Source organism: Balaenoptera ricei, chromosome 5 (genome assembly GCF_028023285.1).
Source record: "Balaenoptera ricei isolate mBalRic1 chromosome 5, mBalRic1.hap2, whole genome shotgun sequence".
Lineage (NCBI taxonomy): Eukaryota > Metazoa > Chordata > Mammalia > Artiodactyla > Balaenopteridae > Balaenoptera > Balaenoptera ricei.
Window position 1 is genome coordinate 13,714,816 of NC_082643.1, and position 24,402 is coordinate 13,739,217.

The 24,402-nt window shown below is 34.1% G+C and overlaps 1 protein-coding gene across 1 annotated transcript in view; it reads left to right on the forward strand.

The window, feature by feature from the left end:
* The window catches only part of GRID2 (glutamate ionotropic receptor delta type subunit 2), a 1,393,316-nt gene that overhangs the window by 1,063,998 nt on the left and 304,916 nt on the right, over positions 1 to 24,402 (forward strand). Inside the window, exon 10 of the mRNA XM_059923901.1 lies at positions 10,092 to 10,289. Within this exon, the coding sequence (XP_059779884.1) occupies positions 10,092 to 10,289 (198 nt within the window). The remainder of the gene's footprint in view (positions 1 to 10,091; positions 10,290 to 24,402) is intronic.

Consider the following 24,402-nt stretch of genomic DNA (forward strand, 5'->3'; position numbering starts at 1 on the left):
CCACCAAAATTTATATGTTAAAGCCTAATTTCCAAAGCAATGGTATTTGAAGGTGGAGCCTTGGAGTTACAGTAAGTAGGTAATGAGAGTAGAGCCCTAATGAATCAGATTAGTGCCCTTACAATATACACTAATATGTATAAAATGGATAACTAAGGAGAACCTGCTGTATAAAAAAATAAATTAAATAAAATAAAATAAAAAAGAAGAGACATGAGAAGATGATCTCTTTGCTCACTGCCATGTGAGACAAAGGAAGCAAGCTCTCATCAGACACTGGATCTGTCAGCACATTGATCTTGGACTTCCTAGCCTTCATAACTGTGAGAAATAAATGTTTGTTGTTTAAGCCACCCAGTCTATGGTAACTTGTTATAGCAGCCTGAATTGACTAAGGCACCCATACTCATAAATAGTTTTGTATATTTTCTTCCCATTCAGCAAAATACATATGAATTTTTTAAAATTTATTTTTACAGTAGGTCCTTGTTGTTTATCTGTTTTTAAATATAGCAGTGTGTACATGTCAATCCCAAACTCCCAATCTATCCCTCCCCCACCATCCTTCCCCCCTGGTAACCATAAATTCATTCTCTAATTCTGTGCATCTGTTTCTGTTTTGTAAATAAGTTCATTTGTATCAGTTTTTTTTACATTCCGCATGTAAGTGATATCATATGATATTTGTCCCTCTCTGTCTGACTTACTTCACATAGTAAGATAAAATATATAAAATACATGTGAATATTTTTAATGTAAATAAATATTTTAATGTAAATAAATATCCTTTGTTATACAGCAGATGTGATCAATAGTTTTTTTCAGCTGCTTAATGAATTATGTTTACAGTTGCCTCAAACTTCCATTAATTTATTCAGGGTTGTATATAATTCCCAGAATGCCAACTGAAACTCAACATTTCCATGTCTCATTTCCTGAAATAATGTTGGAATGCAAATGAAAGTAATGTTTTTACAGTGATGTTTTGAATCTCTCTATAAGACAAACAAAAACAAACCAATCCCAAACTTTAAAATGTTCCTCTTAGTTTGTTAAAAAACTCTCCTGTGGCCCAATTCTGAGCAGATAACTATTTAACAGGGCATTAAGACACTGAAGTTGACAGCTGAATGTGCTGTGTAATAGTCTATCATAGAGATTTTTTAGAAAGCAATCCCTAGTTGTCGGGCATTTAGTTTGTTTTCAAGTTCTCACTAGAGAATTTGCAATGAACATTCTTTTAGATACATACCTGTGCTCATTTATGATTACCTCCTTAGTTGTAAAATTACCAAAAGAAATAACACAAAAATTTGAAAGTGTTTCCTTTCCTACTGTGAATTTGTTTGCTTAAAAGGTTGTCCCATATTTAACTCACATAAGTGGTATATAAGAAAGTCTGCTTCCTCATATGTTTGCTGGTAAACATTAACATTCTTTTTCATCCTTGCCAATCCAATGAGCTATAAATAACTCATCTTTTTAAAATTTGTATTTCCCAAAGGTAGATTCAGAGAACAAAAATAAATCACTCTTAATGTTTGGTATTGAACTTTGTCCTTTTAAAATTTAAGCATTAAAGATTATGATTTTAATTATTGTTATTTCTTCTGATAAATATTATTTCTCTTTTAACTGATTATGTGAGCCACAAATGTGCAGGAAAAAAAGAAAGTACACATTTTCCTTCTATTAAATTTGAATGTGTATTAATTTTGTATTCTGTACGGTAGGTTTTTTTCAAAATATTGTCTTTGATTCTGTATTGAATATTCACCCTGAGGACTTTGGTCTATTGATTGAAAGTTTTAATCCCTCTAATAGAATTATGATGCATACGCCAAATAGAAAGAACATTCAGGGAGAATCTCAGAAGTCCATACTCTTTTCAAGACTGAGGCCCCCACTGAGGGTTTCCAGAAGTATGGCATAGCATTCCATCACTTCTCACTAAGTACTGATAACCCCACGTCTATACATCAGTGAATCCCATCAGTTCTACCTTCAAAAGATACCCAGAATCCAATTACTTCTCATCAAATCCATTTTACTGCCTAGCTCACTGGTTTATTGCAAAGGATTCCTAATTGCTCTCCTAGCTTCTGTCCTTGCCCCTCTAGTCTGTTGTCAATAGCAACTATCAACCGTCTCGAAAACTGTTAAAACATAGCAGATCACAACCCCCTCTGCTCAGAGCCCATCAGGCTGCCCATCTCAGTTGAAGTAAGAGCTGGAGTCATCACAGGGGCTTAGAGGTACTGTTTAAGCTCCACCAGACACGCACCCGTTACCTCTCAGACATGTCCCATCTGACCCTAGCTCCCACAGTTCCCGCCACACTAGCTTCCCTTCTGCCTCTCAACCATGTCAGCGAGATTCCTGCCTGACACATCTGCACTTACTCTCTCTTCCGTCTGAAGTGTTCTTTGTACAGAGGCCCTTCCTAACTGAAGGTACAACCCTTTCTCATATGCTCTTTGTTCTGATTATTTGTTTAATTTCCCCCCCACAATTCTTATCATCATGTGACATAACATATATATTACTTATTTTGTTTCTTGTCCATCACTCCCATTAGGACGTAGGTCTAGCAGGATAGAGATGTTTGTTTATTGTTTGTTTTGTTCACCGTTGTATTCATAGCATGTGCCTGGCATTAACACTTGAATGACTGAATAAATATCTGAATTTCTGCTATTTTCCTGTAAAATATTATTTTGGATGGATATACCACTAGCCCTAAACATCCCAAGTTTAATTTTAAATGGCTTTTCATTGAATTCTGATATTTAATTAGCTTCAATTTACATTTATTAAATGTTTTTATATGCTGACATAGACTGTCATATCATAAAGCTCTGCTGACATTTATTAACATTACTGTTCTTGACAACATTTTTACAGGAAAATGACTGTATCAACCAGAGAGTTTGTAAACATTATCATCATTTTGAAGTCAAATTTTACCAAGTTATTCAGTTAAATATTGTATAGACTTCTGACATTTGGTAGAGCTGGTCACTCCTCACAGCTGTAATATGCTGTAGCTCAAAACATATTTGTGATAGTTTTCCTTGACATAACTGCATTTACAAAGTACTCTGCACTGGTAAACTTTTGACAATATTTACGGAATAGAATTGACTCTTGCATGTGGCTGTGCCCTTGTAAGATTCACTTGGGTGTTAAATTTACCAAAATAATGAAGACTTGGACCAAACACACAGAAAATATTATCCAGCACTCATATTCAGAAAACAAACCAAAAGCCTAGTAGTTCTAAGTTTGTATGCGGTAACCCTGTGGTCTATAAGAATCTTAGCCTCCTAAAAATGTATTTTCAAATGCATGCTAGGGGAAACCAATAAATGAGAACTAACGTACTTAGGATTGCTGTGACTTCCTGTTGTCCTTGATGACCTTGTACTCCCAGTTACAGCATCTTATTCAGATTCTCACGAAAACAAAATGAACATCTTTTTCTTGTTTTGCCACCCTCCATTAAGTCACTAAAATGTAGCCATTTCATGATCATAAAAGAATGTACAAAAGCGAACATTTTATTGTGAAAATGAACTTTCTCGCATACTAATAGCTTTAACTTTATGTTCAATTTAAAGTATTTTTTTCACTTAAATAATTGCTTACAAAATAGGAATCAGAAATAATATGTAAGATATGGCTTTAGGAAGTTAGAATGACTAAATATTTTTGTTTACTTCTGTCATTTATAATTTGAATCTTATTGTCTGATAAAAATATTTAAGCAAAGATCTTAAAAGGTAAGTTTAGTGCAACGTTTTCTAAACCTTTGTTGCTCCATAAAATCCTTCTGCAGGAGCCCTTTTAAAAATGTTTTCATTGCATATCCCTGTGACGAGCTTTTCTTCTCTCCGTGCAACTCAGATATTTTCGCTTTTATAACACCTAGATTGTTTATTCCTCCCCTGATGTCCCTCATTTTTGTTTTCCTATCCTGGTGTTTTGATATCTTTTTAATAACAAACTCCATGCCTTTTGCCTTTTTTAACTTATAGTAGTTTCTAATATTCGTATATGGTCTATAAAAATAGCGAGGCTTTTCCAAGGAGAATGATAGTCATTAATTCTGCATATATCGCAGTGGAATGTGTCATCCCCAAGCAAAATATAAGCTCACACTGTGCATGAAGACAGTTCTTGTTTGCTTCAGCCAGTAGCATAGTTTACGGGGAAAAAGTTTTTAAACAGGTCACTAAGAAATATTCTCATTCTCGTTAATGTCTTTGAGCCGCATATGTGAGTAGAATCGTAAGGAATTTCCAGTGACTCATTCCTAGTTTTGGCCATCCTTGCATTCTGTGAAGTCGTGCATATTGAAACCTCTAAACAGCCCTTAGTAAAGCCTTGACAGTAGAGCTTGTCGCTTGCACCTATCAAAAATGTCAGATGCTTTTTCCAAACTCTATCACTAGCAAACAATATTGAATACTTATTAAATATGGGAATTAGCTACAAAATCTGCAAGTTGCAGTGTTGTAAATCAACTAAGCAATTAGCGTGAGATTTTTTAAGTGACTGAATACAAATTCAGAATTATGAAGTTACTATCTAATAACCCAACAAGTGATGTGAATAAATCCTTGCTAATATGAAAATTATCAACCACTGAAACACTTTTCTATAAGCGGGTCTATGGCTCCTCATGCTAATGCACTTAGATTGATAAACTACAGGCATTCTGTGAAAGCTTCATTTATTCCAGTTGCTGAGGATTGTGTTTAGAGAACCTGTCATCCAAATGATCAGCAAATCGAAGTCTGCAATTTGTTTTCATTTAATAGGCAGACAGGTTTTCACCAGTTTAGATTCAGTCCTATTAATACTCTTTGAAACTAATTGCTGGGAAATGAATTTTAAAGGCAGCATTTTATAATTTCTCTTTTTCTTCCTTCTGTCCCTATAACAGAAGACAGAAAGCCACCGGTACACACTTTTAAAATATATGTTAAATAGGCACAGGCCATAATCTCCTGTCATCTGTATGGTTGCAAAGGACCCTTAGTCCTCACTGCCACAATCCATTCTACACTCTTCTCTCAAAATTATGTTCTGATTATGCCATTTCCCTTCCACAAAGCTCCAGTTGCCTGCCAAATAAAAGACAGTAACCTTAATATGGTTTCAACACCCTCCATTATCTACTCCCACTTAACATACTTTTCTTTATTTTTGTTTATATTGCAATATAACACCCATATAGAAAAAAGTTTAAACCATTAATTGATTAATAGTAAAGTAATATCCAGGTAACCACTGCCCAGAACAAAAACACCAGAATATCGTCATTACCGCAAGAGCCGTCTTTCCTTGTGTATCTTTCTGATCATACCCTCTCCAGCATCCCAGGGCCAACCACCCGGAGCTGATTACTTCCTTGATTTTCTTTATAGTGTCTCCACTATGTACCCTTAAATACATAGTTATTTTACCTGTTTTTGAATGTTACAAAAATGGAACCAAACTGTTTTCTTGGAGTATTGCTTTTTTCACTCAACATGATTCTTGTAAACATTCATTTGTGTTACTGTGTATCGCTCTACTTTCTTCAATTTTAAGCTGTTTAGTATTACATTACATCAATATACCACAATATATTTACTTTTCCATGTTGACAGACATTTGGATTTTTAGATTATTTCCAGATTTGGGCTATTACAGACAATGCTGCTATAAACGTTCCTGGGCATATATTTTGGTGCCCAAGATTCTCTAGTGTTCATACCCAAGGGGTGAAATTGCTAGGACATAGCTATCCATATCTTCATACTAGATAAATGTGTATGTAAATCTCAAAACCAGGCAAAATTAACTGCATATAAGGATTTTCAATCTACTAGATATGTAAAATGTTTTGCAAAGTGGTTGTGCAAATTTAAACATCCAGCAAAAGTCATGATAGCTCCTATTTCCTCATATCCTTAACAGTATTTGTATTATCATACTACATTTCTTTCTGCTTCTCATCTCTTACCCCTTCTTTTTGGATTTTCTATTTGTTTATTCCTTCGTACCCTGGGTATTAGTTTTGACCTATAACAGGTCACTAATTCTCTCTTCATCTGTTTCTAATCTGCTGATAAACTTTGTCAGATAGTTATTAACTTTGGACATTGGCTTTTCTAATTCTTACATTTCTGTTTAGTTCTTTTCAAATTCTACAATGATACTTACTTTAGTTTCCAATTTTCTGCCAAAAAAGTTTTCCCCTTATTTCCTTAAAAATAATAAACATAATTTTTATAATATGCATCTCAAAATTTTAGTAACTGAGTTCTTGAAAGATCTGTTTCTGTTACATATTATTTCTGCTGGTTCTATATATGAAATATAACTTCCTGTTACATGATATCTTTGACTTTTGCTGTGGACATTGTATTCAACCAATTGTTTGAAGGGATAATGTAAGACCTAAAATGAAAATACTTACTTCCTAGAGGATTGTGGGTTTTTAATTTTTCCTTCCTGTCAGGAATCTGGAGTCTATCAGTCTCACACCACCTTAAACTTCATTAAAATATGAAACAAATTATAGCATCTTAGATTTTAATCCATACATTGAAAATTTTGAGGTCCAAAAAGATAATATTGAAGTAAGTTGAGTTATGATGATGCCTTCCTCTCTGTAACTTATTGTGTGACTTTGAGTTGAAACTTTTGTTTCTAGTTTTTCTTATCTGTTAAAATAGTACATGGCTTGTAACCCCCAAAATGGTGATTTTCCTCTTTTTACAGTTTCCTTTCTATTTCTCTTATATTCTGTTTGTACCAGTTATACTGCAGGTTGCTTGAGTTTTGCTTTATGTTTTTTGAGTACATAGATTTTCCAATACCTGGTTATGATTATTTTGAAAGTGGTGTCCATGACTTTTTACCATATCTCTCACTATATTGAGTGTAGTAATTTGATGCATTGACTGCTTAATGCATGTTAAATGGATAAGTCAATGAATGAATAAATTTTGGAAATAGGTGCATTAATAAAAGTGATTAAACCAAGCTCAGTATTGCTGTAGAGAAGGAACAAGTATCTTTTCTATTATAGGTCCCAGAGCTTCAGTCTAATTTCTGTTGCTATGTTTACCTGTCCAATATATTGGCTGATTGTCCTCATAAAACACAAGTGATCTGAGGTAGGATTTATGCATAGTGATCCAAATGTGTAATAGAGCTTAAAAACAAAGCTTAAAAACATTGATCTAGAAGAGAAGTGATAAGATGTAATAAAAGTTTATTTAGGATGTACAATTTAAAAAGCATGTTCATCAATAATTCATCAACAGTCTTTAAAACAACCTTTAATATAACCATTTTTATACTGTAACTTTAATCATTTGTAGCTGATGTTGCTAGAAGCAGATTTTGACAACAAACTTCTGAAAGGGATCCATTTGCCTAGGGATTTACTTATAAAGTTGGAATTAAGTCATTTCTAGGGGGAAATTCAGCATATTAAACAAATATAACATAATCTAACATATTAAACAATTGTTCTAAAGATAATCAAATCAAATCTGATAAAATGAAAAAGAATCACTATTTCATATGGAGGCATACATTTGGATATTATTTTTGCCACATAGAGCAGTTAGCTCTGCATTATAATTAATTAGTCTTCTTAATTTTTTGTGTCACCTTAAAGAGTGGTTTTCCATATCCTGGTGATTAAGTTCCTTCTGTACCTAAGAGATTTGTTAGATTTTAAAGACCATGGATAAATAAAGAATACATATGGTCCAAAATTATTGGTAGAGGAACCAGTCAAATAATAAGATTTTTCATGAAGCATCTTTCCATTGGTTTGTCAGTGGATAGATGTTCAAAATATAGAAATGAATGAAATGTGTGTAAGGAAATAATTACATGCTGTCTGTTGCCAGCATGTTTAACATAATATAAGCAATCAATTCCCAATTAATTCTAGAATTTCCTGATCTTATTTACATGCTCTCTGAATATGATCTTTATTTTGGAATTTCTTTAACCCATTCTGAATCTAATAACTTCATTAGAGTATTTGTGCAATGCATAGTCATTAGCTAGGTCTGTGTTTTGTCCAGACAACCAAATGGACAGAAGCAAATTTTGCCATATTAGCGGGAAGTTTATATTTGGAATCAAGAAGATGTTCTGTATTTTATACATTGTATTAACGGATTTGTTGAATTTTTACTTTTCATTCATTTGATATCATTTAGATTAAAGTCAGAATTGTTAGAAATTTTCATTCATTCTCAAAACCTCTCATCTATTGATATATCAATCTGGCATTATTCATTAGCATCAAATACTGCTAAAACAGGAAAAAAAAAATCAGGAGTTTAACAACAAGAAATTGAAATTTAAAATTTTTCTTATATTCTAGAACCCTAGAAAGTCAGTCAGTCTTCTGTAGCATTTCAAGTTCCAAGGACATAGATTTCTTCGTCTTATTTTTCTATTATGTGTGATCTAAGATACTTACCAGAGCTTCCAGCCAATACGTGTTCATAAGTAGAAAGGACAGAAGAACAGTTGCACAAAGCACCCTGCCTACATCACATTTGTCAGAATTGGTCACGTGGTCTCATCTTGCCTAAAGGGAGACTGTGGATTGTCTTCACTCTCAGTAGTGCTAAAATGAAAGTAGATACATATAATTAATGACAAAGAGGGGAACAAACAGCAGTCACAGCCTTCATCTAACTATTTATTTACTGATTTATTTTACTCTAAGATAAGATATAAATGGTTAAACAAGACCAATTTTTTTAAAATAGTACCAGTAGTTTAGAAAAGTAAGATTTTTAAAAAATTACAAATAACACAATATCAACATAGTTATAGATGAGCATCATGATCTCCTGGGTATCCAAAGTGAAAGGGGATAGCTAAATAATTATTCACATTTTCATTATTTTAAAAAAGGCATTACTGACTCAAAATGAAGCTCTCTTGGCTCTGAACAATTTAAAAATGTATCTCATGGTAATTTTTATGGGAAAACTGAATGTTATGGTGGACAATATTCCTATAATAGATGCAGTGATTTTATAAGGCGCTTACTTAGTGTCTTTGAGTAAGAGCCAAAAACAAAGTATTATTTTACCACTCAATGAAGGCTATTTTGTGAGTCCCTAAGGAAAAATGATCCAAGGATAAAATCCTTGGGTATTCTGGCTTAGACCCAGGATAGATTTTAACCTGCCCACAGGGCTGGGTGGATATACACACTATGGATGGTTATCTGTAAATATTACTGTTGTTGAAAGATTCCTGAACAAGTTTAGGAAATTAAGAAATAGATTATCTAATTTTCTGTAGTCTACCAGCATGTGTCAAACCAATTTACCGCTCTTAACACCAGGTGTTCTAAAAAGTGAAAGGGGACTATTTGTTAACTGTAAGAGGGCAACAATGCAAAAAGATGAAAGAGGTGGAAATTGAAACCAATTTGCTGAATTTACTAAATTACACAAATTACCCAAAAAGTAAGTGAATTTCTCATAACAGTAGTAAAGAAATTACTTTTGCAATGAAATGTGTTTATATCCAAGTTTCAAAATTACTTAGCAAATAACTCCCAGTAAATGTGATGTTATAAATTTTACCTAAATTATATGTTCTTAGAATTTTTTGATCTTTTCAAAAAACTCTATGTAGATTATATCTATTAAAGTATTATTTTACATATTTTGACATAAATAAACAATAACTGCCTGAGGAGAGAAAAAAATTCATGGTCTCCTAAATATGATTTTATTATTGATGAATCTTAGCTTGGTCCTGAGATGGCAAGAAACATGAATTCATGGTTCCTGAAGTTTTATAATCATTTTCATCTAATTTTTGATATGGTAATAATTAAATGAGAGCTGACAAGAAACTGGGTGATTAAACATTGTTTGATAAAGTGATGCATTAATAACACATAAGTTATATTTCTAAGTTATTCTCTCACAGTGCAAAACCAATTTTTAGACTGTTTGTAAGCAAAACTCTTTGAAGAATTAATCTTTGCTTTAAGGGAGCAATATCGATTGACATCAAGGATTTCTCTTATTTCCATGTAGGAAGAACCTTTTGTAATGGTCTCTGAAAATGTCCTGGGTAAGCCAAAGAAATACCAAGGCTTCTCCATTGATGTTTTGGATGCCTTATCTAACTACCTGGGTTTTAACTATGAAATTTATGTTGCACCGGATCACAAGTATGGAAGCCCACAAGAAGATGGGACATGGAATGGCTTGGTGGGAGAACTAGTGTTTAAGGTAAGCATTTATTTGTTTGTTTGTTTGTTTATCACATATCTAAAGGTTGACTATAACCCTTGGCAACTAATTTCATACAAAATAAGTGTAAGGCAAAGCATTAGGTGGCGGTGTTGAATCAAATCTCACCAATACTATTTCATGAACTTTGTGGAAAGAAAAACTGATGAGGGCTTCCCTGGTGGCGCAGTGGTTGAGAATCTGCCTGCCAATGCAGGGGACACGGGTTCGAGCCCTGGTCTGGGAGGATCCCACGTGCCGCGGAGCAACTAGGCCCCGTGAGCCACAATTGCTGAGCCTGCGCGTCTGGAGCCTGTGCTCCGCAACAAGAGAGGCCACGATAGTGAGAGGCCCGCGCATAGCGATGAAGAGTGGCCCCCGCTTGCCACAACTAGAGAAAGCCCTCGCACAGAAACGAAGACCCAACACAGCCATAAATAAGTAAATAAATAAACCCAAAGTTTAAAAAAAAAAGAAAAACTGATGACAATATAAAGCTAAGTTTTAAAATATTTCCTATAATAGAAAAGTATTTACTGCAGGTATTTACCTTTGCCAAAGTTATACTCCAGACATTTTGTCAAGATATGGTACATGATGAAGTCACAATGCCTTTTCCAAACACAGTTCATGTCATTGTGTTCTTTTAAAAATGTAATTTCAAAAACTAAACAAATAAGATCCTGACCACTTAGGAACTGATCATTTAGTTTTGGTATCTAAATAAGGTAAATCTATTCTTACTTGTATTTTTCTCCTTGTTCTTGCAATTCTCAGAGAAGTATTTAAACTTCTCTATTACTTTATCTCCATTTCTGTCAGTCTTTGCTTCATTTTTTGGAAGCTCTATTATTAGGAGCATACACACTTTTAATCATCATGTCTTCCTGCTGAGTTGTTGAATAGTCATGTTTAGGTCTATAATTTACTATTTGATTTCTGTGTATCTTATTGTTTCCCTCTGTTCCTTCTTTTCTTGCCTTCCTTTGGGTTAATTGAATTTTTTTAGTGTTTGATTTTATTTCCCTCTTAACTTTTTAGCTGTATTTCTCTGTATTTTTGTTTGTCTATGGTTAGTCTAGAGTTAATAATGTGCATTCTTAACTTATCACATTCTATGTAGATTAATATCATACCACATCACATTAAAAAACGTAAACATACAGCAATATAATTCCATTTATACGTACTATATCCTTTGTGTTATTATGGTCATGTATTTATATTTATGAACTCCAAAGTAAAATGTCATAGTTTTTGATTTAAACAATCAGTTGACTTTCAAAGGTATAAAGAGGGAGGGAAAAGACAGTTTCTGATATTTAACTATTTATCTATTTACTATTTCTGTGGTTTTTTATTCCTTTCTACATATCTGAGCTTCTGGCTGGTATCATTTAGTTCAGTCTGAAGAACTTCCTTTACAATGTCTTGAAATCCAGTCCTACAAGTGGCATATACTCTCAACTTTAGTTTACCTTAAAATTTCTTTGTTTATCCTCAGTTTTAATAATATTATTAGCAAATAACAAACTCTGAGTTGACAGGTTTATTTTTGCTAGATACTTTCTGTCTTAGTGTTTTCAGATGGCACTGCTGATTCTGATTTATGTTTGACAAGAACACTGAGAGTCTCAGAACACAGTCACTTATAATCAAAATATATTTTTCCTCATACTTTTTTATTATCTAAGAAGAAAATTGAAGACGAAATATTATTATTCCTAAAATCAAGGCTGGTGATTTTAAAGCAAGAGCAACTTTTTATTTCAAAAATCAAAATAAAATTATCATTCAACAATTTTTCATACAATAATAAATGTTTTTATTATTATTTCACAGTATAATTGATACATAACATTATATTAGTTTCAGGCGTACAACATAATGATTTGATATATGTATGTATTGCAAAATGATTGCCACGATAAGTCTAGTTAACATTCATTACCATACATAAAGTTATTTTTAATGTTCATGACTTTAAATATGCCATTCTATTGTCTCTCACCAAATATTGTTTCTGTTGAGAAGTTAGCCATCATTTGTACTTTTGCTCCTTTTTTATAGTGTAGAGGTGGCCGTTTTTTAATTCTCTATTCATTTTTGATGTTTTGATGTTTAGCTATGATTTTCTTTGTATTTATCTCTGTTAGGGGTTCACTGAGCTTCTGGGATATGTTTCACTAAGTTTAATAAATCTTGACAATTATTTATACAAATATTTTTTCCACCCTCTTCTCTTTCTCCTCTGTACTTGAGGCTCAGAAAACATTCGTTAGACCTTATTAATGTTGTCTCTAAGTCACTGAGGTCTTGTTTATTTCATCATAATATTTTACTCTCTGATCTTTAGATTGGATAATTTATCATGATCTGTTTTCAGGTTATTGATTCTTTCTTTGCCATCTCCAATTTCTGTTAAGTTCATTTGGTAACTTTTTTATTCTAGGTAACTAGAATCATTCTTATGCATGTATTGGTTTGGAATCAGCCAAGGATTTGAGGGAAGTTTATACATAGATTTTTGGGCTTATTTCTCTGTGACTCCCTCCTTTATGTGAGTCCTCTTTTGATTTCTGCACAGTCTGGCTGCCTCAAACACCATCCTCTGATGCATTAAGCTAATAAGACTCTGACTTTCTGCTTGAGCTCTAGCTACCCGTTGTTGCCTAACTGAGGTGGGTCCTCAATGAATGAGCCATATAAAAGTAGATCTCACCCAAAGCAGTTACCATCTTTAAAGGGTTGAGTACTCTTCAGTTTATGCCTGCTTTCAGTTGATATGCAATCTGTTCAATGTGTGTTTTTAAAAAATTTCATCCAGAATTTACAACTGTTACTCTTTGTTGGGTTAACCCAATAAAAAATTATTCCACCATTGCCAGAACTGGAATTATTTCTGGAATACTGAAAAGTATTCAGAAAGCCAAAGGATCTAAGTTGTTTCTAAGAGATGTAGAAGAGAAAAAAAATAAGAGGTTTTGAAGACAGTGGTAGGAAAAATAATAAAGCTGTTTTTCATATCCTTTAAAACTTTAGTAACGTCAGTTTATTTAATAAACCTATTACATATGGAATTTTTTTTGCAAAAGGTTAATAGAAATATTTTAATAGGCAAACAGGAATCATCAATCCTCATCTCTCTTATAAAAACTATGACTATTTATCTTATATTCCTTTATTATAAAACCACAAAACAAGCGTTCTGTCTTTGTATTTCTGAGGGGTCCTGCCTGAACTGAACCCAAATAAGCAATTATATTAAAATAAAGATAAAAGGAAAAGGCATTATGCAAGTTTATTCTATAGATATAGTAGATAAAAATCCTTAAGAATTATCACGCACACCTAGAGGGGTGGGATAGGGAGGGTGGGAGAGAGGGAGATACAAGAGGGAAGAGATATGGGAACATATGTATATGTATAACTGATTCACTTTGTTATAAAGCAGAAACTAGCACACCCTTGTAAAGCAATTATACTCGAATAAAGATGTTAAAAAAAAAAAGAATTATCACACTAACAAACTTCACTTACTAAATGCAAGTTAAAAGTAACAAGCATTATAATTAGTCTAATGTTGGTGCTGTTTTTAATTTGGTTGTGTGCTTGCTCCAGTTAGTTAAATTTTTGAGATTTGCTTCCTCACCTATGAAATGAGGAATACAAGTATGTTAGTGGGAAGATCACTTCCAACTATAATTTTTTTAAAACACTTTAAGAATTTATTGCATAAAAACCACACACAAGCAATTGTATGTTGTTCTTCATAAACAGTTTGTTTTTATTTGCATGTAAGAGCATATCATTATTGTATGATAATGTAAAGTTCAGCAGGGTCCTTTTACATAGCAAAAATTCAGGCTTAAAGAAGCTGACTGAAAAATGTATGATTTTTTAGCTGGAAAAAATATAAAGCTATTTATTGCAACTAAATTTTATTTTCTTCAAGAAGATAATTAGCCATTCTGACTAGGCTTTAAGAAATACTTCTTAAGCAGGTAAAAGTGGAGAAGCTTACATAAGAGTTTGCTGGAGCAGGTAGAGAGAGGGGAAGAAAACTGAGAGAATGTAACTAATGAGAACATGCTCTATAGCACAGGGAACTCTTACTTAATGCACTGTGGTAACCTAAATGGGAAGGAAATCCAAAAAGGAGGAACTTTTCTGTACAGTAGAAACTAACACAACATTGTAAGGCAACTATACTCCAATAAAAATTAATTTAAAAAAAAGAAAAGAAAACAAACTTATGGTTACCAAAGAGGAGAGGTGGGGGGGAGGAATAAATTAGGAGGTTGGGATTAACATATACACACTACTATATATAAAATAAATAATCAACAAGGACCTTCTGTATAGCACAGGGAACTCTAGTCAATATTATATAATAACCTATATGGGAAAAGAATCTGAAAAAGAATCGATATATGTATATGTATAACTGAATCACTTTGCTGTTCACCTGAAACTAACATAACATTGTAAATCAACTATACCCCAATATAAAATAAAAATTAAATTAAAAAAAATGAAAGCAACAGGAAGATAACATTTTCAGAAGGAAAGGGCAGTCACTGTATTCTATTACTAATAGAGATGTATGCTCTAATTTTCAGCAACTTAAAATGTCAATTCAAGTATACAAATAGTAATGCAGTAAAATATCATAAAGTAATTTAGATTATCCAACAAGAATCATCATTAAAATTTTATCAGGATCATTTACCCCTGTAAAGCAAAATAACACTATTGAAATGGCATAATAATGTTATGACAGAGTTTGAGAAAAGTGAGCTTATTATTGTTATATATATTTGACTAGTGTAGACATTTTTCATGAATCTAAGTATATTTAAAATAGCAGTAAATATTGCCATTGAGTGCCTCTATACATGACATAAGACTTCTAAGATTAACAAGACTCTCTGCCTTCCTAAGGGGAAACCAAAATTAAAAGAATGTTTTCTAGCGTATTTGTCACGATGATTATGGAAAAACCCATTAAAAAGAGTCAGAGAGGGAACATGGGAAGTATCAGAGGCTTAAAAATAATGGAATAAGTTACATGGAAACTATCAATAGTTGCATGTATACAAAATTTTAAATCATCAATAAATCAAAAACAATAATAACTAAATTAAATTACAAATGATAGGCTGGAAAATATTTGCAAAAGTATGATGCATTGTTAACCTCACTGCTTCACTGCTTCACCTACATGAAGAAGTATAAAATCCATAAGAGAATACTAAGATCCCCATAGGTAAAGCTATAGAAGATATGAACTAGACTTTCAAAAGAAGAAAAGAAGAAACTGATAGATAATAGAAATCTAAAAGGAAATCTAGTGTAGTGGAGTAGGGCAATTAATAAAGTAAAAAAATAAAGTAAGTAAATGAAATATGAATGTTTAGTGCTTTTATAAGGAAAGAGCTGAAACTTTGTGTTATATTACTTGGAATTCTTTTATATGCTGTGTTTTATAATAAAAAATAGAATATCATTGGAATTAGAAGCACATATTTCAGTCAGCAATATACTTGACAGCAGTGACAAGAAAGGTACCATAGGGAATGAAAAAAAACATAGTTTGAAATGGACCAAATAATAAATATTAACACTTATGTAGAACTTACTATTGCCAAAGCACTCACACAACCCTATGAGGTAGGTAGTACTATTATCCCAATACTGTGTATGATGAAACAGAGTTAGGGAGCAAAAGTAACTTGCCCATGGTCACTTAGCCAAGTTGTGGAGAATTCGTGATTCAAACCCAGGCAGTGTGGATCCAGAGTCCAAGTGCTTATCCCCCTTGACCAGTTAACAGAGAGGAACAGAGTTCTAGTGTAAGTTTGGTCTTAAAAGCATTTTAATAAACCAAATTACAGACAGTGAGGAAAATAATACTCAGAAACAGTTCAACGCAGGTTTTAAGACCTGCAAATTCCAAGAAGGTTCAGATGGAGTTTGGCTGAATATGAATCGAGGATAAAAAAATAAGATTACATAGAGAAGGATTGGGGGAGTGACAAAAAACATTTGCATCTTTAAACTTCTCAAAAAATCTCACTTTTTATCTCAAAAACCTGCTCTTCTTTTTTTAAAAAATTAAAGCTCCTTAGAAAGGCATCCATTATTTTCTGAAGTTTATGTCTCAATCCCTACATTTTGTCCTACTCCATATAGATCGCATTCAGCTTCAATCTGCTTTGGCTGGCCTCACTTCATCTTCCTATATTTTCAACACCAGCTAAACTCATCCTTTGTCCCATAAGGCTGTCAAACTATTCCCATTTTTTGATAATTCTGTCTTCTGGGTATATCTGTTTCACTTTTCAAATGACCCTTTGCGGGGGAAAAAGTATATATATATGGAGAGAGAGAGAGAGACTGACCTCTCCCCTTTTCTTTCCATAGTCCCTCTTTTGGAACCAGAGGGCTGAGGTTGTGTTTACTTTATTTTGTATGCCAGGACGAATGCCCTATATTCATCCTTTCATTCCCCATGTGTTTTTGAATGCATGGTATGTTCTGGGCACTGTGCCTAGCATCACAGATACAAAGGAATGGAAGACATCATTCCTGCCTTCAAAGATCTCACAGTGTACAAGGAAGACAAATGTGCAAATAAATCGTTAAAGCACAGTGTGATCAATGCCATAGGGTAATGCATGCAGGGTGCCTTGGCAACCAAGGGGTGGAGTGACAGCCTGTGCCTGAGGAGATGAAAAGATTTCACATAAGAGGAGAAATTTGAGCTAGGTCTTGAAGATGAGTAGGAGTGTGAGAAGCAACAGTAGGGATAATTATAAAACCATGCTTGCCATGCTGAAGAGTTTGGACTTTATCATTTAACCAGTGAAAATTATAAAAAGTTTTTACATAAGAGAAAAGTGGGATTTAATTTATGTTTAAGAAAGATAACTGAGGTAAGGCCAAGGATGCATTGGAGTGAAGAAGGGGAAAGACAAATGTCTTTTTCAACAATCCAGAGAGGAAAAAAGGGTGTCTAAACTTAACAGCAATAGGAGATTAGCCCCAAAAACTGATTTTGAGGAAGCAATCAATATTCCAAGAAAAAATGACTAGAACTTGGTAAGTTGGAGGAGAAGAGAAAGGACATGTTGAGATTTGGTGAGAAATTTAGCAGAGGAACACGAGCAGATGGATACTCATGGCAGAGACAGGGAAAATAGAAGAACAGATTAGAAAAGGGCAACAGAGATACAGAGCTTGGCTCTAGACATTTTAATTTTAGGATGGCCGAAGAGCATCCAAATGGAATTGTCTAGAAACAATTAGTAAATGCACCTGGAACCCATGTGGATGATGTCTAGAGCTAAAAAAAAAAAAAAAAAAAAAAAAAAAAAGTTAAAGAAATATAGGTATTCCTCTTTCTAGAAGGTGATTGTCATTCCGTGTAGCGCAATGTGCCACTACGAGTTTTTTCATTCCAAGTCTTTGGACTTCATAACATTGGAATTGTTTTTTCATCATTTCCAACATTCCATAAATATTTGTCAAGGACAAAGAAAAGGAATGTGGATCTTTATTCTTCTCATATAAATAACTTTGTACACATGACTTCCGGCTTTCATATATAAAGGAGAAGAAACTAGCTCCCTTGTATGGCAGCTCCAAAACTAAAAGATTGTTGCACATATAAGGGGGTTGAATATATTTTGTAAAACTCTGATGCATTTGCATTTCTGTGCTGTTCTAAAGATTACTTTTTACTTATATTAATTAAAGATACAGAAACTATATATTCAATCATGTTAAATGGGACACAACTTGGGGATTTTCCTCAGTCTTATTTTTCATCAGCTTCTCACACTCATATAGTATGCTGCTCAAATTTTTTTGTGTGCAATATGAACATTTGAACATTTCAGTCAGGTACTGAGCCAGAAAAGGTAATTGAAGTTTTTAGAAAACTTACGTGCTTAGAAAATATTTTGTTTTCTTGAAATATTAATAATTTACAGCTGGAAAAATAGGATCAAGACTTGTTTCAGGCCGCTTGATCACTGGTTCGTAAATTTAGGAAGCATTTGATTAACAAGTTGATGAAAGCATTTCGTGGGTACAGGAATAGTTTAAATACTTGAGATTAAAGGCTTTCCACAAACCCCTTTCTAAGAAAGTTTAGCTTAGAAATCTTAGAACGCTCTCTAAGGAAGTTTAGAGCTGTGGTACCTGTTTTGATCAGAAAGGTAGTTTCTCTTTGCTCTAGTAGTTTTATGATTTTTACTAGTTTTTTGGTTTCTGTTGTCATTTGTTTAAAAAAATGTTAAAATTGCAAATCATGTCTAATCATACTGAACTGTAAAACTTCTACTGTATCTTTATTTTAAGGAAAAATGGGAATAAAATTATCCTGTTTGTCCTAAAAAAAAAAAAAAGAAAGAAAGAAAAAGAAATATAGGTATTCCTCTCACCTCCATTATAAAAACTAAATTGGGAGTATTGAATTAACATGAAGATCATGCACAAAATGGCACGTGAGCCTGGAGAAGGAGAACTGGTGTTATTACTTTTGCTTCTAAGAAAGACAGAAAACGCTAGAGGTCAGAGAGAGCTCACTTGGGAGGAGGGTTTAGAGGACCTGAGAAGGTGGTGAGCTGACCTCTTTCCCATCCGCACTGGAGAGGAGTGACAGAGGCAGTCCGGAAGGCATCAGGCATAAAGATAGGCCCGTAGAGTTGGATGTATCTGTGTTACAAGAACAAGTTGCGGGAGACACAATGGTTAACACCATTCTCATCTCAATTTTTTAAGAAGTCAGGGTTAGGATGATTCCTTTGGCCTAGAGAAGGCAGAGATGGTTAGCTAGGACAAAGGCCAGAAGTTGCCTCTTGAACAAGCCACCCCCTGGATCAGGAGAAGGCAATGTATGAGGAGCCACGCTTGTGGATGAAAAGGGTCCTCAGTTGGATGCCTGAAGATCATCAAGTATGCCCCACAGTTACACACACAAAAACCCATATATATTTCCATTATATCTTTCCATGACTGCAAACCAGCCTTGAAAATATCTGTATCCACCAATGAAACTTCACTCACCAAAGAATTCCTCCCCATACACACCTGCCCAGTGATAAATGCTAACAAGCCTTGTGAAACGAAAAGGTAGTTTTGCAAAGGGAATCAATAAAATGTGTAAAGGGAAAAGAAGCCCTCATAGAGACTTTAAATTAGACACTGAGACTTTCATTCTTTAAATTAGATTGAACAAGTATTAATGGACTGATTGAATATCCCAGAGTATGTCAGCTGTAGTCAGGCAAGAAGTTGAAAAAGTACATGTGGTCATAAGAATGCATGTTTGTATGTCTGAATAGTGAGTGTTCAAAAATAATCCACTGGATATACATATAGGACGGAGCTGGATCACAGATGTGGGAAGTAACACAAACTGTGTGTATGTAAGAAGAAGAGAAAAAAATGACCCAAAATATTTGTTGTTGATAAGGAAAGATTTTAACACTAATGAAGGAGAAGGATAAAAAGAGATCTGTGAAAGGAAATAAATTATGTAGATGCAAATGACTTAGCGAATGGTTGTAGAAGCAATTTTCTAAATTTGCAGGTGATATTTAATTGGCAGACATTGCAAACAGTAAGGAGCAATTCAATCAGATAAAGGACTTGAATCATTAAGTACTTGGTCTAATAGATGGCAAGCACAGATAAGTGGTGAATAATAAGTCTTGAATCAAAGCTGAAGAACAGTAAGTGAATATTTGCCAAAGGGAATGAGGCTGTCCAGGAACAGCTTTAAGGTTTAAAGAAACTTATAGGCTAGGGCAAACAGAAATCCAGTAAAATATGTGTAGAATCAAAAAGATTTGGTGGGCTATAGGATATAAATTAAGAGACTACTGCATCAATCAAAGCCAAGGTGATATAAAGACTGGTGCGATGATGAGAAAATCTCATAACTTGAGGATATATAAATCCTGAAATCCACTGTTGGCTATTGAAATGCCATCTATTACCTAGATTTTCATCTATCTCTGGTCATGGTTTGGGGATAAAATTAAAGAGGAAGACAACTTCCAGGCATAAAAGAGAGTGCAGCTTTGGGTAAGACCATTCTAAGTAACTTTTAAAGAGCATTTCAACCATGAGATTCTATATGATTCTATGGACATAATCTTAGGGAATTGTTTGATTGATTGGTCATTTTTATTTAGGATGCTTATTCCGTAAAATAATGGGCTATGTTAGTCTGGAAATTATAAACAGAGAGAAATATACCACAAATGAAAGAGGATAATAATTTATATGGTCTAGGAAGGTAGTTGATGTGATAGAGAATGCATTCCTTCTTTCCCTGTGTTTTTGCAAAGTTGAGAACTTTATTAAATAAGAAGTTTAACTTCAATATTGAAGAGAAATAGAAAACATCCTTTACACAACATTGAAGCCATATTTGGAATCTTTAGACAGTCACTCACATGAATGTACCAACCCCATTTGAGGAATTTGTTTTAAATTCACATACTAATATCAGAATGAATGTTTCACTCTGATATAGAAAGTAGAGCCATGTCTTGAAGGGTATTTCTGTGTTTACACTTGACTGCCATTTGGATACTTCAGATTTTAATTGTTTTAAGTCTTAAAGATTCTGAGTTTTCTCTTTGTAATTCGTATAAATTTGTATAATTTTATAGTAACAGGCTTTAAAATAAGTAAAGATTTCCCTGATTAAAAAACAAGCAGGGCTTCCCTGATGGCGCAGTGGTTAAGAATCCACCTGCCATTGCAGGGGACACGGGTTCGAGCCCTGGTCCAGGAAGATCCCACGTGCCGCGGAGCAGCTAAGCCCGTGCGCCACAACTACTGAGCCTGTGCTCTAGAGCCCATGTGCCACAACTACTGAGCCCCCGTGCCACAACTACTGAAGCCCGTGTGCCTAGAGACCGTGCTCGGCAACAAGAGAAGCCACCACAATGAGAAGCCCACGCACCGCAACAAAGAGTAGTCCCCACTCTCAGCAACTAGAGAAAACCTGCGTGCAGCAAGAAGACCCAAAGCAGCCAAAAATAAATAAATTAAATAAATAAATTTAAAAAAATACAACGAGCAAACACCCGAGCACCTCACAAGACTCAACTGTATCGAGGGAGGAGGTGACTGCAGAGGCTCCAGATGCATGTGTGAGGACATCTAATGTATCTCTTACTCATTTTATATTTCACTTAATGCCGCACAGGATTGCTAGAACAGCCTTTACAGATTCACTTCTCATAGAGACAGACTGTTTCTGGGAGCTAGTTCTTTCTCATTTACAGAGAACTTACATTTTCCCCCCTGCAGAGCTCTGAAAACATCTTTAATAGCAGTCTTAAGTGAATTCTAGAATGATTGAAAAGTTTACTGTAATGAAAATAAAAATTCACTCAATTTTGGTCATTATCCTTGGTGTGCATTTTACTGAAATGTGGATTTACAGTTTGGGCATTTCAGGCAGCGATTGCTTCCATATGCTCTGTTCACAAGCAGCCTGAAGATGACTTTTCAGAAAGTTAAAAAAAGTCTCTCTACACGACTGAAAAACTCTTTCTGATGGCCCTTTTCTTTGAAGATGGTAGCATTCCTCTTGGGAATTGTAGAAATGCTATTATTTTTAAATCCCTTTTAATGCTGCAGGATAATGCCTGAACCACTGCAATTTATGAATAACTTGTAGCTTGCTTCCCACTCGACATTCAACAAGCATTTATTGGGGCCTAATGTATAGCTGGCATTGTAGGGAATACATAAAATGTAGAACACAGAGTTCTTGTTCTCTAAAAGCTAAGTAGGAAGGAGGAGAGAGAGAGATCCAACACATATCCAACACTTTTCTTACTATCTACACTTCAACTTCTGATGAACTCATCCAGTGTCAAGGATTTAATTGTCATCTAAAGTAGACAACTTTTAATTTGTTTCTTCAGCCCAGATGTCTCATCTGAATTGCAGACTTACAGTTCTTGCTACTACTCAGCATTTCTTCTTAAGATGCCTAATGGGCACCTCAAATGTAACGTGTTCAAAACTGAATTCCTGATTTCACCACCACCGTGTCACAGTTTATGGCAACTCTAATCTTCAAGTTACTCAGTCCAAGACCTTTGAGTTACCCTTGACTTCTTTTTTCTCTGTTATACGTCATACATTGTGCATCAACAATTTTTTCTGGCTATAAATTTGAAATATATCCTAAATATGATCACTGCTTACTACTTCACTACTAACCACTGGTGCAAATCACTATTTCATCTCCTTAGGACTACTTCCATGGCCTTTTAACTACCCATCAGGCTACAGCTTTTTCCTTCTGTAATCGTTTTCAATAGAGCGGTGTAAGTGATTATTTTAAAATGTCAGTCAGATCATATCACCCTCTCGCTAAAACCCTCCAGTGGTTTTCCACCTTATTCAATGTGAGGATTATTCAAATTCTTAGAATTGCCTATAATGCCTTCTATGCTCATTCATACACATATACATACACCATCATGTCTGTTAATCTCTTCCTCCTAACTACTTCCCCAGTATGCATATTGCTTAGGGTCAGATCAGAAGTCAGAAAAATAAGAGTAAGAATTTAAAACCACACACATGCCAAAAGAAAAAAAAATGGAGCTATGAATAATTGCTGGGTAAGTAATTAGGAGAAAGAGATAATACAGAAACCATAAAAGCAAAAGTTTGTCAGATGTAGCAAGTACAGTATGGTGGGCATGGCCAACTCCACAATTTGTTCACCTATAACCTTTGGCAAGCTACTCACTTTCTCTGAACCTCAGATTGTCCTCTCTACAAGGAGGGTAGTGATACCTTTGTACAGGGTTGTACAGCTAGCATATGTGGAGGTTCAACACACCTATGTGAGCTGAAAACATTAAAATCTAGACTACTAAAGTCAGAGGACCTGGCTGATAGCTTGATATGGAAAAAACCTGTAAAGTCAATGACTTCCTCACAATGACAGAGACTTCTTCAAGCAGTAGACAGCCTTGAAATCTAATTCTTTCCTTCCAAAATTTAGGGTTATATAAAAACACCTATTCCTCTTACTACATAGCAAAGAGCAAGTAAGTCAACAGACCTGTTTTGGAAATCTACTGTGGGCAAAGCAGTGTGAAAAATATTTAGGGGGATAGAACACTATGAACATAAAGCTCCTGCCTCAAGAAGTTTATAACTGAGAAGATAAAATAGATATTTATGGTATAAGTACTCTATGAGAGATGCAGAAAAACAGAGAAATGAGGGGTAAAGCTGCAGGGGAGGGGGAATGTCATGAACTCAGGTAAAAATTATATATATACACATATATATGTGCATATATATATATGCTATGTATGTATACAGATATATAGAAAGAGAGAGGGAGACTTGTGAAAACTAAACTATTTCTAGAGGGACTTTAAAATTATATCATTATGTGAATGTGCATGGTGCGGGCAGGGTTTTGAGAGAGAGTTAGAAGTGATGCATGTGGTTTCTGGGAAGAGGCTTAGAAATAAGACTAATAATGACAACATAAAAACTGAACTAATAATATTGTTTTGTCACTATGGTGTTGTCAGAGGCAAAACATCTGTTGAAATAATGAAAAGTATTAATTTCTAGAAATAGTGTGGTGAGCTCCAAGAAACAGTTTTTGATTGAATGTAATCCAAGTAGCAATATCAAAATCTATTGCTTATAAGGGGCAAGAACAAGGAAACATTCTAAAAATTCTTCAAGGGAAAATGATTAAATTTATCAGAGTACCGTCATAATCATAATCATATTGCGTACCTACCATCTGCTATTTATGTGCTGAAAATTCAAAGGTGACAAAAATAGCTGTTGCTTTAAATTCTATACGCACTTTAGAAAGATTGAATAGCTCCGTGTGTGTGTGTTACTCAAAGATATTATATAATATTATGTAAAGTTTGATCAAATATTGGAAAAAATATTTAGGCATATGTATCGATGTATGTAAAAATAGAAAAGAATCTAGAAGGACATGCATCAATCTTGAAACAGTGGCTATCTACGTGAAGGTGTGGAAAAGACTGCTGATTGTCTTTAAATATCTGTTCCCTCTTTT